Source organism: Macaca fascicularis, chromosome 14, assembly GCF_037993035.2.
Source record: "Macaca fascicularis isolate 582-1 chromosome 14, T2T-MFA8v1.1".
In the NCBI taxonomy this organism is placed as follows: domain Eukaryota; kingdom Metazoa; phylum Chordata; class Mammalia; order Primates; family Cercopithecidae; genus Macaca; species Macaca fascicularis.
In genome coordinates this window covers 25,610,144-25,627,348 of record NC_088388.1, presented here as the reverse complement: position 1 = coordinate 25,627,348, position 17,205 = coordinate 25,610,144, and the positions used below count along the sequence as shown (strand labels likewise).

General features: G+C 37.2%; 1 protein-coding gene across 39 annotated transcripts in view; it reads right to left on the bottom strand.

The window, feature by feature from the left end:
- Positions 1–804: 804 nt before the first annotated feature.
- LRRC4C (leucine rich repeat containing 4C) overlaps positions 805–17,205 on the bottom strand; it is a 1,324,460-nt gene continuing 1,308,059 nt past the window's right edge. For 28 of the 39 annotated variants that reach the window (XM_074013927.1, XM_065528288.2, XM_074013919.1 and 25 more), the window contains one exon: positions 805–2,939. In XM_074013927.1, the coding sequence (XP_073870028.1) occupies positions 975–2,897 (1,923 nt within the window). In that variant the 5' untranslated portion in view covers positions 2,898–2,939 and the 3' untranslated portion in view covers positions 805–974. Of the gene's footprint in view, positions 2,940–15,602; positions 15,664–17,205 lie in introns of all 39 variants that reach the window. The other 11 variants (XM_074013917.1, XM_074013915.1, XM_074013921.1 and 8 more) reach the window with 1 other exon arrangement.

Genomic DNA, 17,205 nt, shown 5'->3' with positions numbered 1-17,205 from the left:
ATAAATTATACTGAAACTTTCCTTCAAGTAGAATTAAATTTACTTCACAAAATCATTATTTTTGAACCTGAGCATTCTACAAAGTATAAGCCTAATGAGAAGGAAAAAATACCACAGCATCCTTAAACATAGATCTAAAACTCAAGTCAACTAGTCAAACGGGACCCTGTAGAGATTGGTTTTGTGACTGAAGAATACTGTAGTATTTTCTTTCTTAGAAAGCAGAAAATCTAATTACCTTCAAGTTTCTCACATTTGAGCCATACTACAAATGAGTTGTGTCCAGGTACAGAAAAACCAACAATATTTTATTTATAATCTTATTTTTAGCTTTTTAACTACAAATTCTGGTTCTAGAGTTGTTTAAAAGTCATGGGTTTTATAGATGCTCATATGCAAATTAATCTGTTGTTTGCTTACTTTTCTTTTCCATAGAATGGTCTCCCTCATAAATACAGAACAGGTCATTACATGAAAAATATAAGATCTTGCATTTTTTTCCTTGTTCTCTCTTAAAAATCTATTTCTAATATTGCATTCCCCATTGGATTACTTCATATGGGTATGAGGGAAAAAGAAAAAAATTAAAAAAAGAGAGAGAGAGACAAAATAGACTGGATCTCACCACTAGAATTCACCATAAAAATCTCAAAGTGTAACAGAATTCTTACAAAATTTCCTAGACCAGTTCTTTAAGGAATTGAGATCTGCTATGAAAAATATGGCAATCAGGGAAGGGAGGAACGAGATATGGGAAAATAGTGAATAAGTGCAGCAAAAACAGGTTCTGAGGAATACACATAATTTTGTCTGCTTTAGATCACAATAGAATTTTTAATAAATAAATTTCTTTTCTTTTTTGTTTTTTTGTAAAGACACTTTTTTGAAACAGTAGATTTAGCCCAGTCATTTGTGTCATTTTTAATAAACTGTCTTTTTTTTGATTGTTTGTTTTTTGTAACTCTGTAAATGTTTTAGATTTGAGTCTCTTGTACATTGTCTTTAGAGTTCATTCGGATCAATAACGGTTCATGCACTGAACTGTGTATTGAATTTATTGTGTTAACTGTTGTTGTGTGGTTGAAGGGAGATTTGTATGAGTTATAGTGATTTAGGTGCTCATGCTCGATAGCAGGCATGGGCAGGTGGCTTTCCATGGGTGTGTCTCCCGTAATCTCATCATCCACATTAATTATTTCAACAGTCCTTGTTGGGGCGTGATGGTTTTGCCGATGGTGCTGCTTCCTCATCTTGTAGAAAATGACCAGCATCACTGCAGCCATAAGTGTGATGGCTACAAAACACCCAATGATGATTTTGGTAGTCTTCATGACCTCATCAATTCCTGGGATCCCACTGTTTATATCAGTCACTGGGATGGTGAAGGTTTTCTCTGTCGATCTTGTGCTCTGTGGCGTGAGAGAGGTGGTCACATTGGTGGTCTCCCAGTCGACCACTGGAGTGGGACCCACATTGTTATCTGTGGTCCGTGCCTCATCCTGAGACGGTTCCATAGTCTCTACTGTGACAGTTGAAAAGTAGGAGAAAGGAGTAGTGGTTGCTGCAGTAACATTCAGGGTGGCTGAAGCAGTAGTATTCCCAACGGAATTACTCACCATACATGTGTACATGCCTGTATCTTGCACGGTTACATTTGTGAAATTTAACGTACCATCACTGAGCACAGCTATCCGCACTTTGTATGCCCCATGTGTCATGACTGTTCCGTTTGGAGTAATCCAAGATACAGATGTCAGCGATGTGGAAGCCCGACATTTCAGCTCAGCTGCCATGCCTTCAGTGACATTGAGGTCTGCAGGGGGCTCCACAATCACCGGAGCATAGCATGTGAAGTAATTCTGGTCAAGCTCTCCAATGTACCTCCCCTTTAGATTGGGAGGAGTGTTACACCGGGCACAACAAGCTGTGTTGGAGGGGGCCATGTCTTTTATCCACCAACTGAGCCACAGTATGTCACAGTTACAGTTCCAAGGGTTGTGATGTAAATGTATCCGCTCTAGATGATGCAAGGGAGTGAAGAGGTCATGAGGCAGTAATGTTAGATTATTGTGTGCCAGGTTGATCTCCACTAGTGACTGAAGGTTGTCAAAGGCATTCCGTTCAATCACTTGAATCTGGGATTGTATCATCCACAGTTTTTGAAGGTGCATCAAACCCTGGAAAGAGCCAGGCCTGATGGCAGATAAATGATTCCCAGAAAGATCCAGCTCATCTAGTTTTATGAGCGGCGTGAGGTTAGGGATTTCCCGAAGGTTGCACATGGCAAGGTTCAAATACCTCAAGTTGGACAGACCTTCAAAGGCACCTTCTGAGATATATGAAAGTCTTTTCAATTCCCCTAAGTCTAGTCGGCGCAAAGAAGGAATTCTGTTAAAAGCATAAGAAGGGATGCTTTCAATGGGGTTGTTTCGCAACCAGAGCTCCTTCAGTTTAGACAAGTATACAAAAGCTCCATTCGGGATGGTAGTAAGACGATTGTCAAAGAGTTCCAGAGTGTTGAGGTTTGCCAGACCATTGAAAGCCCCAATTTCAATGGTTCTGATATGGTTCCTACTCAACTGTAGGATTTCCAAGTGCCTCAAGTGCTTGAAACTGTTCACTTTGATGATCTGGATTTGGTTCTCATGGAGGTTCAGCAGCCGTGTGTTGGTGGAGATGCCATCCGGAACCTCACGCAGGTTTTTCCGAACACAAATCACCTTGCTGAACTGGTTGCTGCAGGAGCACACAGAAGGGCAGGTCTGAGCCCGCACCAGACCAGCCACCACAAGAAGTTGAAGAGCCAGCAGCACCACAAGCAGGGGGTCAAATAGGGCCCTGTTAAACCTAGGACCTATCATTATCTGCTGTGGATGTAAGGTCATCTTGTTCAACATTCATAATTTATCTGGTGTTGGTCCTTCTAGAATTCAAACAGTCTGCAAAATAAAAGCAAAAAAACAATTATTAGATTAGATTTACTCTAAGTATCTTTCTGGAGTAATGTCAGTGATATAGTGTATCAGCTAAAGCCATTATTTGTCAGACAAATTAAAAACAAACCTAATATCCTTTATTAATCTGCATGGTTCATATTTAGAGGAAAATGTACCTTTAATCCAAATTAGGAGCCTTCCAAAGCCCACATTCCATGAGATGTATAACCACAGAGTAAGGGATCAATGAGGTAGAGGACACTAATGTATTGTTTACCAATCAAATGTGGCCCAAATGCATGAGGACATATAATATATATCCCACCACTAGCTTCAATGCCCACAGCAGATTGAAAAAGTTTAGCAAATAGGACTTTGGGGCTATATCAAACAAACTAAAAGCTCCTTTGCAAAAGTAGTAATAGCTGACATATTATATTGAAGGTTATTTTATGTGCCAAGCACCATGGGCTATATACTTCATAAACAAGCCTGTCTAGAAGTGGTTACATAATTTGTGGTTCCCAGTGCAAAATAAAAATGTAGGAAGCCTTATAAAAATTATTAATAATATCAAATCAGTAACAAAAGACCACTAAACCAAGTGTGGGTCCATCTTAACGTGGGTTTCTTTGCAACTGCACAGGTTGTAGGCCCATGAAGCTGGTTGTGATCCCTTGTAATCCTTACAACACTTCTCTGAAGTAGGAATTGTCATCCTTTTCATTTTCAAAATGAAGAAATATCATCATAGAAGTGACATTCAAGAAGTCACATGTTTAGTAAGTATAAATCAGGGCTCAGATGCTCATTAGACTGGTCCCAGGGAATATGATCTCACATGCTCCATAAAAATGTTGCTATGACAATAAAGGTAAATGCAAAATATTTTTCACTAATTTCTTTAAAATACCTGTCCTTTGGGGGTGACCTCAGCTGTAAGCACTGGCAACTTAATTTATGGTACCTGTGAAGATGCACTGAAAGAGTGACATGCACATGTATATATAAACTTCTAGAGATTCTCATATACCGACTCATTATAACATAGCTGACTGCAGCCTATAAGCAGACATACCACATATTAACTATTTTCCCATGAAACATAATTTTTATTTACAGAAAAAAAAGTATAACAGGACTATTAAGTCTTGTGTCCCTACTCTTGCTGGTTTTGAGTAGATTTTTGGGAAGGAAAATAACTCATCTCCTGCATTTCTTGTGGCCACAGGAAGTCTTCCAAAGGAGCTTACGTTGTTACCAAGTATACGCCCCACTCAGCTGGCTTATTGTGGACTGGGCACCTGTGTAATAACTTCTCCCAAGTCTCTCAACTTAATAAACAATGTGTCTTCTATGAATCTCTTGGAAAGAAAAAAAAAGGGGGGCAGTGAGAGGGGTCACCACATTTCAATTCAAAAAGGTACTAATGTAGGACCCATTATGTGTCACCTGGAGCAAGTTACTTATCCTTTCTGCGGCTTAATTTCTGTCCCACTTGCAAAATGGGAATGAAGATATTAATATTACATACCACATAGGGTTGTTGTGAGGATAAAATGAGTTAATACAGAAAAAGGACTTAGAACAATGCCTCCCACATGGTCAGAACTCAATAAATGTTAGATATGATTATCATATCATGATAGATTATACAAAATATTTTTAATATGAAATATTAATTTCATTATATTAATTTCACAAATAATAGTAATCATTATGGTAATAATTATAGATTTAGAGTTATAATGAAATGTTAATTTCATTATAACTATTTTTAATATTAAAATATTTTCATATTAAATATTAAATAAATATTAAATTTAGTAATAAATTATATTAAAATATTTATAAGTTTGAAATAACAAATATAATTCTATTAATATATTAATAAATATAAAAATATTTTATTATAAAATAATCATATGTAACATTTATTGAGTTCTGACAATGTGGGAGGCATTGTTCTAAGTCTTTTCTGTTGTTTCCCTCAACCAGACATTTTGCTAAGTAGTGGGCATATAAGGATGAGGAACAGAATCCTTACCTCGGGAGAATTTAAATTTAAAGGGTGAGACAGATAGGCAAACAGATGAAGTACAATGATATATGTTCATTGCTATGACAGAAGTCCACACTGGCACAAGAGCACTAACATCGGAGCAACTTAATCTATGCTGGAAAACCAAGGAGGTTTCAGAGAAGACGGATATCTGATCTAAATTTTGTAGAAGCTGCTAAGAAAAGGAAAGAAGGCCATTTTAAGCACGGAGGGATCAGCTGAACCAAGGCAAGCACACGTGAAAAATGCTAGTACATCCAGGGAACAGTAAAAAGTGCCCTCTGTCAGAATGGAAGGCCTGAGGACGAGAATGAGAAAGGAAGCTGGAATGAGATCGGGTAAAGACTCTTAAGGGTTGGTTACGTCAAACTTAAGAGTCCCAATTTTATAGTGCAGGCAACATGTTTTGTTTTTAGCAAAGAATGCTGTCATCGGCTTTGTTTTGATAAATGATGATGTGAGGTTAACATGGGGCAGAGACAAGCAATGGAAGAAACTAGTGGCAAGCAGAGCAATTAGGAAGATCTTCCTGTTGGCTCAAGTGAGTCTTGGAGAGAAGCCAATGCCAGAGAGCGATCTAGTTTCAAAGCCAGCACTTCCTTGTCTACCACCGGAGGGTTTGAGGAAGAAGGGCTGGCTCCTTTTTAGGACATGATCCTTTCACTAGTGAGAAATAGCTGCATTTACTAAATAGCCTACAGAAAGTGGAGAAGAGGCTTTTTTCCCTCAGTAATAGGAGATGCACTCTTAAGGAAAACCAGCTGCCATTAGCAATCCTTAAACATATACCCACATTTACAAAACCACTGTAAGGAACCTTGGTCTTAAGAAGGTGATATTTAAAGTCCTCAATTTGTTTCTGGTTTCAGAGGCTTTTGTGTCCTTTTCTACGACAGCAAAAATACTTGACTAATAGATTCTGAGTTACACTAATTTTTTTCCCCAGCCTTCTAAGGCCAACCAACTTGCTTCCTTCCTTGGAGCTGTTGCAGTTCTAGGTTGACTTTTCACACCATCTGGTACTGTGATTATTTGTTTCTGGGTGGTTTCCTCCATCAGCCTGTGTACTCTGTGAGAACAGGGGCCATGTCTGATGGATTCCTCTTAGCCTATTGCCAACACAGTGCCTGGCATACTGTAGGCACAAAACAAAAAGATATTGAAAAATGTACAACAAAGCAAATATCTAATCACAGCCCTTTGCATATATGTAGTCACATGTTCTAATGTATTAATCCTGCCTTCTTATTTTTTTGTGTTTTCTGATGTTCTAACATTTGAGGCCTTGCTGAATCTAGAGAGGCTACCCTTTCAGGGCTAGCAAATTCCTAGAAGTAGTCAAGGACTTGCCTATAAGCATGACTTTCATAAACAAACCAGCCAATCCAAAGGTCAAACCCCAGCCACCTTCTTTATCAGCTTCTCCCAAGACTCTTAACACTCAGACCACCATTCCCCTGCCCTAATCACCCCACGTCCACTTACCACTTACCAGGAAACAAGGGACAGCCCCTATGTCCCAGAGCCTGCCCAAATTATTCAAACTAGCCAATCACAAGCCCATTTACCCTGCCTTCCCCTAAAACCACAATAAAGACTCTTGCCCCCATTTTCCACTGGCTGCTCCCTACTGGCTGATCCTGCTGCTTCCCAGTGTGGCCTCCACATGCTGTGTCATGCCCCCCCTCCTGTGAGTTGTGAGTAAAACATCACTTTTTAAACAGCAGCCATCTCCTGGTCTGTTGCTTCACTATAGCTAAATAATAATAGAACCTGAATTTTAAAACAATGACTAAACAAAAAGGCCTGGCTCATCATGTCAATCCTGTTAACAGTTTTTATAGGACTACACGTGTACTCTGTCCCATTTATATCATGACAACAATGTGGTTGGTAGGTTTCATAACCTAAGTCAGATAGAGTTATCCTCCTTGTAAATTTAAATATGGCCTTAAATAACTCTTTTATGTTTTCATTATCAATAAAAAGCTATCCAAATTTCCAGTAATAATGACCATCGAAAATTTATCATTTGAGTGATTTAGTGTAGTTTTATATATGCCCTCTCTCCCTGAAACAGACATAGGTTTCAGGGGGAGAGGGCATATGTTCTTAAGGTCATTGGGCATAAAATAACATAGCATGCAAAATCCCTGATACATAAACAAATTAAAGTTTTTACTGTTGGGGTCCCAGGGTCCAGCTCCTCTAAGCTTTATCCCATTCCCTACCGCGTAGCCATCCTTAGAATCCTAGGGTCTCAGGCAAAACAGGTAGAAATAACTGGTTGACTGGAAATAGCACAAAAGTAAAGAAGATAATTCCTTACTCTGCTGTTTGCCACCTTTTTCCTTTTAAAATATGGGGCAATAAAGGCAGCCATGCTCAGTGGTCAAGAGAAAAGGGTCCAGTGTGAGACTTCTTGAGATCATATCCCTGTTTGACCCTCAATGACCTTAAAATTGAGAAAGTTACTTGATCTCCCTATACTTTACTTTCCCCATCTGTGAAAGAACAACACTGTTTTCTACTCAAAAGGCTTTGGTTACAGCTGTCACAAAATACTGTGTATGTAAAGTTACTGGCTCATAAGAAGCAATATATAATAATATTTAATACATATTAAAAATACAGTGATGGGACACTCAATTTCTTCCTATTTTATAAGGCAGGAGCAACAATAATATATCTTATTCAAATTTGTGGTAAGGATTACTTGATATATTCAGGAACATTCTATCAGTAAAACACATGCAACAATGATATAGTGCTATTAATTATAAGGTATGTGCATCTATTCTTTCTTACTCTCCAGACTGAGTTTTATTTTCTACTTCTTGCTTCAAGGTCTTTGTGCTATTGCAATTAATGAGATTTTCTATAAATCAGTCATAAGTAATGCTCTAAGAATTATAGCTGGTTCAAAGCTAATTTATAACCTACAGCAAATAATGCTTGGTACATGCCCTGAATTAAATCAACTACTATCAACAAAAGGTTTTTTACTTTAATATCTAAATTACGTTACTTTATATCAAAAGACAGGCTTCAACATCTCTTTCATAAGATGTTTTTATCACATCAAAGGAAAATTAATTTAAAAGTATGCACTATCCATTACAATGTCATCTGACAGCATTTATTTACAAATGCATTTGTGTGAGTTTTGAATTAAACTATGATACTTTTAGTCTTGTCCCAGAGGATATCTTGACTTTGTCAACAGACTTTCTTCCTTTACTACCCATGCTTTAGTGCACTGAGAGCCAGTGCAGTGAGAGACACAGAAGCAAGTATATATGAAAGAGTTAGCTAATGGAGATGCTTTATTTAGCACAGTATCATTGCTAAATCATCATAGGCTTTGTCTAGATATTAGAACTAGTTTGTAAGCAAGGAGGGAGAAAGATGAATTCAGCTAACCACAACTGTACCCCTTCTTTCCCTCCTCACATTATCCTTAACAAACCTCCCTAAACAGGAGAACTAAAACTGCTTACCCCTCGACCCTAAGACTCCAAACCACACCTTACCATCAACATTAACATGACTTTGCTGTTCCACTGTCTGTCTTAGCACCTCTTTCCTCTTCTGGGGCTCTTCCACCAAAGCAAATGGCTTCACTGATCCTTATAGGAACTTCCCCCAAAGTTCTATCTACTCTTTCATGGAAAATTCAACAGACATCTGTGCTCAGATTTACTGAATCTTTTGACTCACCTTGCTGTTTTCCTCAATCCTAAATTGTTGTGTCATAATTCTTGTATAATCCTAAACAAGTTTCTACACTGAAAAACCTTCCTAGACTCAAACTTCCAATTCTTTTTTTAAAATTAAATTAAATTAAATTTTAAGTTCCTAGACACATGTTCAGGACGTGCAGGTGTTACATGGGTTACACGTGTGCCATGGTGGTTTTCTATACCTATCAACCCATCACCTACGTATTAAACCCTGCATGCATTACCTATTTCTTTCTGATGCTCTTCCTCCCCCCGCATCCCAAACAGGCCCCAGTGTGTGTTGTTACCCTCCCTGTGTCCGTACGTTCTCATTGTTCAGCTTCCACTTATAAGAGAGAACATGTGGTATTTGGTTTTCTGTTCCTATGTCAGTAAAACTTCCAATTCTTAATAAATTCTGACCTAATCTTCACAGTTCCACTCACAGACACTGCCAAACTTTGTGAGGTGGTTCTTTTCCTCACCACCATAATCAATAAAGTCAGCTCCGCCTTATCAACAAGTTATATTGGTGATATTTCGGGAATTACCTTTTTACAATACTAAAGGTGTATTATTCATTTAAAATGTGATTGAATCTCAAACAATATCTTCACCCTCCCCCACCCCACAAACACAAATTTGTTGCTTACCCAAACATCCTAGCCCCTTACTCTTTTCTAAGGAAATTTTATATAGAAACATTTACTCCCATGCAAAAACGAAACAAAACAAATATATATATAGATATAGATATAGATATAGATATAGATATAGATATAGGTCTATATACTTTTTATGTCTATATAAAAAGTGTGTATATATATACACACACATATATATACTGTTTTATCTGTTTTGGGAGAGGCTGACCCAGTACTTAAGGGTGAATAAATTTCATTTAAGCTAGAAGTAGGCAAACTTTTTCTGTTAAGGGCCAGATAGTAATTATTTCAGGCTTTGTAAGCCATATGATCTCTTGTTGCAACTACTCAGTTATGCCACTGTAGCAGCCATAGACAAAAGTTATATGAATGGGCATCGCTGTGCTCCAATAATACTATTTATAGTATAAAATAATAGTTTTGGAAATTGTAGCTAGAGCAATCAGACAAGGCAAATAAAGGACATCTTGGAAAAGAAGAAGTCAAATTATCTTTGTTTGCAGATGACACGATCTTATATTTGGAAAACCCTAAGGACTCTACCAAAAAACTGTTAGAACTGATAAATTCAGTCAAGTTGCAGAATACAAAATCAACATACAAAAATAAGTAGCATTTCTAAATGCCAACAGAAAACAATCTGAAAAAAGACATCAAGAAATTAATCCCATTTACTATAGCTATAAATACAATAAAATACTGAGGAATTAACTTAAATAACTGAAAGATCTCTACAATGAAAACTATAAAACATTGATGAAAGAAGAAATTGAAGCAGACACACAAAAAATGGAAAGATATTCCATGCTCATGGATTAGAAGAATCAATAGGATTAAAATGTCCATATTACACTAAGCAATCTACAGATTCAATGCAATCCCTGTCAAAATACCAAAGACATTCTTCACAGAAATGGAAAAAAAATCTTAAAATGTATATGAGACCACAAAAGACCCAGAATAGCCAAAGCTATCCTGAGCAAAAAGAACAAAACTGGAGGAATCATATTACCTGACTTCAAATTATACTACAGAGCTATAGTAACCAATACAGCATAGTACTGGCATAAAAGCAGACACATAGACCAATGGAATGTAATAGAGAACCCAGAAACAAATCCATGCATCTACAGTGAACTCATTTTTGACAAAGGTGCCAAGAACATACACTGGAGAAAGGACAGCCTCTTTAATAAATGGTGCTGAGAAAACTGGATGTCTATCTGCAGAAGAAGAAAACTAGACCTCTATCTCTTGTCATATAAAAAAATCAAAATGGATTAAAGACTTAAATAGACATTGTAATGAGATATCATCTCACTCAAGTTAAAATGGCTTTTATCCAAAAACAGTAACAAATGCTGGTGAGGATGTGGGGAAAAGGGAACCCTTGTACACTGTTGGCCAAAATGTAAGTTAGTATAACCACTATGGAATACACTTTGGAAGTTCTTCAAAAAACTAAAAATAGAACTATAATATAATCAAGCAGTTCCACTGCTAGGCATATATTTCCCAAAAAAAGGAAATCAATATATGAAAGAAATATCTGCACTCCCCTGTTTATTGCAGCACTATTCATAATATCAAAGATTTGGAAGCAATCTAAGTGTCCATCAACAGACAAATAAATTTTTAAAATGTGGTACATATGTACAATGACATTCTATTCAGCTATAAAAAAGAATGAGAAACTATCACTTGCAACAACATGGATGGAACTGGAGGTCATTATGTTAAGTGAAATAAGCCAAGCACAGAAAGACAAATTTCATATGTTCTTACTTATTTGTGAGAGCTAAAAAGTAAAACAATTGACTAATGGAGATAGAGAGTAGAATGATGGCTATCAGAGACTGGGAAGCATAGTCGGATGTGGGGAGGCGAAGGAGGGATGGTTAATGGGTATAAAAATATGGTTAGACAGAATTAATAAGATCTATTTGATAGCATAATAAGGTGACTACAGTCAACAATAATTTACTGTACATTTTAAAAGAACTAAAATAGTAAAATTGTTGTAACACAAAGGGTAAATGCTTGAGGTGATGGGTGCCCCATTTACCCTAATGTGATTACTACGCATTGTATGCCTGTATCAAAGTATCTCATGTATCCCATAAATATATACACCTACTATGTACCCACAATAATTAAACTTTTTTTTAAAAGAATATATATATTCTATTTCCTAACCATTTAAAAATTCACAAACATTCTTAGCTCATAGAGCACACACAAAAAAGTAGCAGGTTGTCTTACAGATTATAGTTAGCTAAGCTCTTGTCTAAGCAAAGATTGATAGTACCATTCCTGCTTTCAGAGACTAATGAGGTCTGAACATGTGACACAATTTGGCTAATAAGATGTGAGGGGAAGTCAGTTGAGGGATTGCAGGAATTTTTTTTCTCTCACTAATAAGAAGAAAAGTATGGCGAAGACATAATTCTTTGTTCTGTTTCTAGATATTGTTGAGGGTAAAAGATGCCTAGAGCTGCTGTAGCCATCTTGTGGCCAAGAGGGGAGGCAGCCTGAGGACAAAGCTGATATATCAAGAAAGAAAAAACAAAAAAATGGAAAGAACTTACATCTTTGATATTTGTGATAAGCAGCTGAATTAATGAACCCTGTCACTGTTTTTCCTCTTGACTTCTTATTATGTAAAATAATATATTACAGTATAAGCAGTTATTTTTTTTCTGGTTATATGCAGCCAAACCTATCCTGATACATTCATATTCATTTCTTCTTCCTCTGTCTCTGTCTCTTTCCTTATTTCCTCAGCGAATAGCAAAGAAAGGGGAAAATTTTATATTTTATTTTCCTATACTATTATAAATACGAGAACTTTCAAAGGAAACAAGTTAAGGTAAAGCAACATGATATCCTTATAAGAAAGGTCTGAAGCTCATCCCACATCATGCTAAGAAGGATTTCTACTGCAAAATCATTTATCTGGACATCTCTGGGTTTTAAAGAATGCTAGAATACACAGGAGAAAAAACAAAACAAAGAATTAAATAACACCATTACCAAAGGTAACACACGCCTTCAAATCAAGTTTATTTCATAAACATTTCCTAATATAGATCATTTGTTTTCCCATTTTTAACCCAATCTTGCACATCTTGAGCTTTCTCCACCCCTTCTGCAGGAGTATGTAGTTCTGCAGATTTTCAGGGAAAAGAAATTTGTTTTTGTAAATATGCCCAGGGCTGAACCACTAGGTAAATGTAATGGAAATGCTACAACATTTAAATGGCTATAACCCAGTGAATCAACCTGTCAAGTTAACAGGCAGCTGTTTAGCTAAACACACTGACTCTGCAAAGTTTCTAGAAAATGCTAAAATTTCAGAAGTTGAGATTTATGGAAAAAAAAAAAAACAAACACACACACAACCAAAAAAAACCACCTGACTGCATTTTCACTCTTCTAGAAGACTTATTTGGCTCACAGTGGAAGAATGTATAATGTATTCTTAGGGTTTATGTTTCTCTGTAGTCAGGACTTCTCACCTAATGATATTTTAATGTTGTCACAAGTGTTGTAACTATATATTACTAGTGGTAACATTACCATATCATTAGGTGAGAAGTTCTGACTACAGAGAATTATGTACTAGCAAATTAAAACAACAACAACAATGTGGCTGCCACCAACATGGGCTCATGTGCTGGAGAGTATAATAAGGATTGTAAGAGAGCTAAATGACCCATGTCTTCAAGAACTTTCCCATCTTAGAGCTATAAAACAAATTATAGACATATATCAAAAATTTAAAAATGCACAGATATGCATATAGGTACTAGTGTAAGTCAATATATTCAATATTTACATGCCATAAATAATTGCCAGAGATTAATGTAGGCATAGCTAATCAGAGAATGCTTTAAGAAGAGAATTTGGGGATGGGCATGGTGGCTCACACCTGTAATCCCAGAACTTGGGGAGGCTGAGGTGGGCAAATCACCTGAGGTGGGGAGTTCAAGACCAGCCTGACCAACAAGGAGAAACTCCATCTCTACTAAAAATACAAAATTAACCAGGTGTGTTCACACATGCCTGTAATCCCAGCTACTCGGGAGGCTGAGGCAGGAGAATAGCTTGAACCCAGGAGGCGGATGTTGTAGTGAGCTGAGATAGCACCATTGCACTCCAGCCTGGCAACAGAGCAAAACTTTGTCTCAAAAAAAAAAAGAGAATTTGGGGCCAGGCGCTGTGGCTGATGCCTGTAATCCCAGTACTTTGGGAGCCGAGGTGGGCAGATCACAAGGTTAAGAGATCGAGACCATCCTGGCCAACATGGTGAAACCCCGTCTCTACTAAAAATACAAAAAGTGGCTGGGTATGGTGGTGGGCGCCTGTAATCCCAGCTACTCAGGAGGCTGAGGCAGGAAAATCGCTTGAACTGGGAGGCAGAGGTTACGGTCAGCCGAGATTGTGCCACTGCACTCAAGCCAGGCAACAGAGCTAGATTCCGTCTCAAAAAAATAAAAAAATAAATTAAAAAAAAATAGAGATTTGGAATTTTACGCAGGTCTTTAAAGGAGTATAGATTGGCATGGAGGCAGGGCAGTATTGGAAGAGGTAGGAACTTACTCATGAAAGCAGAGTAGGAGCACAAAATAATAAGAAAATTGACTTAATGGAAGTAAAGGATTTACACTATAGAACTTAGTTAAACTAGCCCAATTGCGGAGCACTGCAAGCCTAATAAAAATTTTGAATATATTTTAATAAAAAATCTTAGAAACTTGAGGCTTTTAAGCAGGAGAGGGAATGATGAGAATATTGTTTTAGAAAGTTTCTGCCCTTGTCCCTAAAGGAAATTGGAGAGAAGACTTTGACGAGAAAGTAAGTGACTTTAATAATCGACATCCCTAGTATTGCTTTAAAAATGAATGGAACCGATCTCCAATCTGATTATCTGACTACTGAGACGCGTATAGTTCAAATTAATACGCCCTAGTTAAAATCCTGTAGAGCATGAAATACCAATGAAGAGAAAATTAGCTTCTGCATATGGTCATGTTAGAAAATATCAGGGTACACAAAAAGAGCAGTGTATCATTTTGGAATCTCCGATCTTCAAGTCAGGAAAGAAGCATCTTTGATATCTAGTGTGGCTCATGTCCACCCTGCAAATTGCACACAAAGGACTACTAAACACACATTTAGTTTTAGTCCTCTTTCTAATTTGAAACAATGCTGAAGCAAACAAAGAATGCCCAATCTACAATAGTAAGACCCAGCAAAACAAAAACCAGCTTTAGAGTACAAGGCCTCCTGCTGGAAGGTTGGTTTGGTATTCCTGACTCTTTGATCTTTGGCAAATTGGACTTCTCGGAGCTGCACCTTCCTAAGTGGGAATGATGATAACAACGCAATAAATAGACATTGTGAGAATTACACGAATTAAATGGCATTGTGTACACTGAAAGCAAATCCCCAAACTTGCCCCTGAACCTCCATAAAAGCCACTACCAAGTGACCAGTTGCTCAAGGCAAAAATGTTAAACTCTTCTTTGACTTTTCTTTTTCTGTATTCACCTGCAGCCCAGCACTATTCTGATTCAACTTTAAAACATAATGTGGGTCTGTCTACTTTTCTTCGTTGTCTCTTTCTAGATTATTTGTCATCTTCATTTCTAACTTGAACCTCTGAAATACACTGCCATTAATTTCCCTACTTTGGTTAACTGTATTAGCACAATTCATTCTTTATAGAGTATTTAGATTGAACTTTTAAATTATAAATATGTTCATGCTATTTTTTTTAGTTGAAACACCCCTATTAGCTCTGTACCTTTTTAGAACAAAATGCAAACTGCTTTGGTCTCCAAGACACAGCCTGACCTCTGTCTTTTTCTCCCACTTTTCAACTTTTTCTTACTCCACCTTCTCGGTTCAACCCCCTTGGCCTTTCGTGGTTTCTCAAAAGATTCAGCTTGTTCCCGACTCAGGACCTTTGTACTAGGATTCCCTCTGCCTGCAATGTGTATCCTTTGATTTTTGCATAGTTGGTTTTCCTTTTAATTCTGGGCTCACTTTAAATTTTACCTTCTCAGAAAGTTCTTTTTGATTACCTAGCAAAAAGTATCCCTTTTGTCATATTTAATAAGTTACCCATATTCAATTTTCATCATAGCACATATCACTATTTGTTATTTTTTCTCATACACTCAGGTGCATATTTTCTTACTGCCCGTCTCACCTCGGTGGAAGGTTAATTTCCATGGAGTAGAGACTTGTCTTCCTTATTCAGTAGTATTCACCTAGAACAGCAATCATGGAGTATTGTTAAATGCATGAATGAATGAATGAGTGCTCAACCAGACAGAAGCAGGTTGAAAACTCATTAAGTCAAGGCTGTAAACTCACTAAGGACCCATAGGATATCATACTCACTTATTGATCCCTAGCACCTAGTAGAACCCCATTCACATAGCAGGAATTTCATTGATTTTTGGAATAATGTTTTCCAGTTTGTAGTTATTTTCATAGAAGTTTCTCCTACCAAGAGCTGGGAAGAACAGTGATTTAAAGATCATCTCACTGTCTCTTTGCATTTTTTTTTTTGAGGGGGATGGGGTGGGTGATAAAGTTGGGGAGATTTCCCTATTTCTTTCTCTTTGTCTATTATTATCAGTAGCAGCCCTGTTTTATGTTTGACCAAACAATGCCCTCTGCTGTATGTGCCTAAAATAACACGATTGCCTTGAAAATTTCTGCCTAAGAGGATGCCTAGTTGTTTTCATGATTTGCTTCTTCCCCCTTACATGTACTCCAGAACTAGGGAGGACTGCTTTCAGGTCACTGCATTGGATCAGACCACTTTATAACAGAGAAAGGAACTCCTAGAGTCAGCAAATGCCTTTAAAATGGAAGGGATTCTTGATCACCACATTCCTGCTACAGAGACTCATTTGAACCATTTATTTAAAAATCCATGGGTGGAAAAGATCTTCTCATTCTACTATCACAATCTAAAGCAACAAGATAGAATAAGCAAGGGACTGGGGAAGGCTATGGTGGCTCCAAACCTTGTCTTAGCAACAAAAAGTCAAATCTACTTCATGCTAAAAAATCCGACCCAGGGATACATTCACAGCTTGGCAGGGCTAAAAATAAAATTAATTTGTTTTTTTCCTGCTTGTTTACCCTCTCATGATGCTGGAGAGATAAGTGTACCTGGCATGAGGTTTCTGACTGTTTATAAATCCTTTTGATCTTATTCACTTTTTGATATTAATTATTTAAGAAAATGTAAAATATAGATGATCAACTTGTTTCTCAAATTATAGGGTGGGATTTGAGGTGTTTGGGGGTATGTTTATGCTTTTGACAGCAATTTGCTTTAGTGAAATGTATAACCAGAGAAAAATATTTAAAATCTCGAGCTCCATGTACTGCTAGATATTTCACTCTCCAGGTAATGAAATCAGAATGCTCCAATGATTCGAAATATGCCTGTTGGTAACAATACCTACATTCTCCTTTGTGCTAATATTTTAAGTCTGGAGACCCACAATGCATGAAACTGTTGCTTCTTTTTTCTTCCTTTTCTTTTTTTCTTCAAGTTCAAGGGACATTTAATGATTAATATATGTTATTCCTTATCTCCACAAGTGGTCTTTTCTTTTCATATTTTTCCCATAGGAGATTTTCAAAGCAACGTTTTGCAGACTTAGTATAACAATACATAGGAGCCTCAACAATCACAGTGCAAGAAAGCATAGCCCACCAAGAGTTCCCCAGTGCCTACAGAATTAAGCCAAAATCCCTTACTGCCTCTACCCACTAGATGCCAGTAGCAA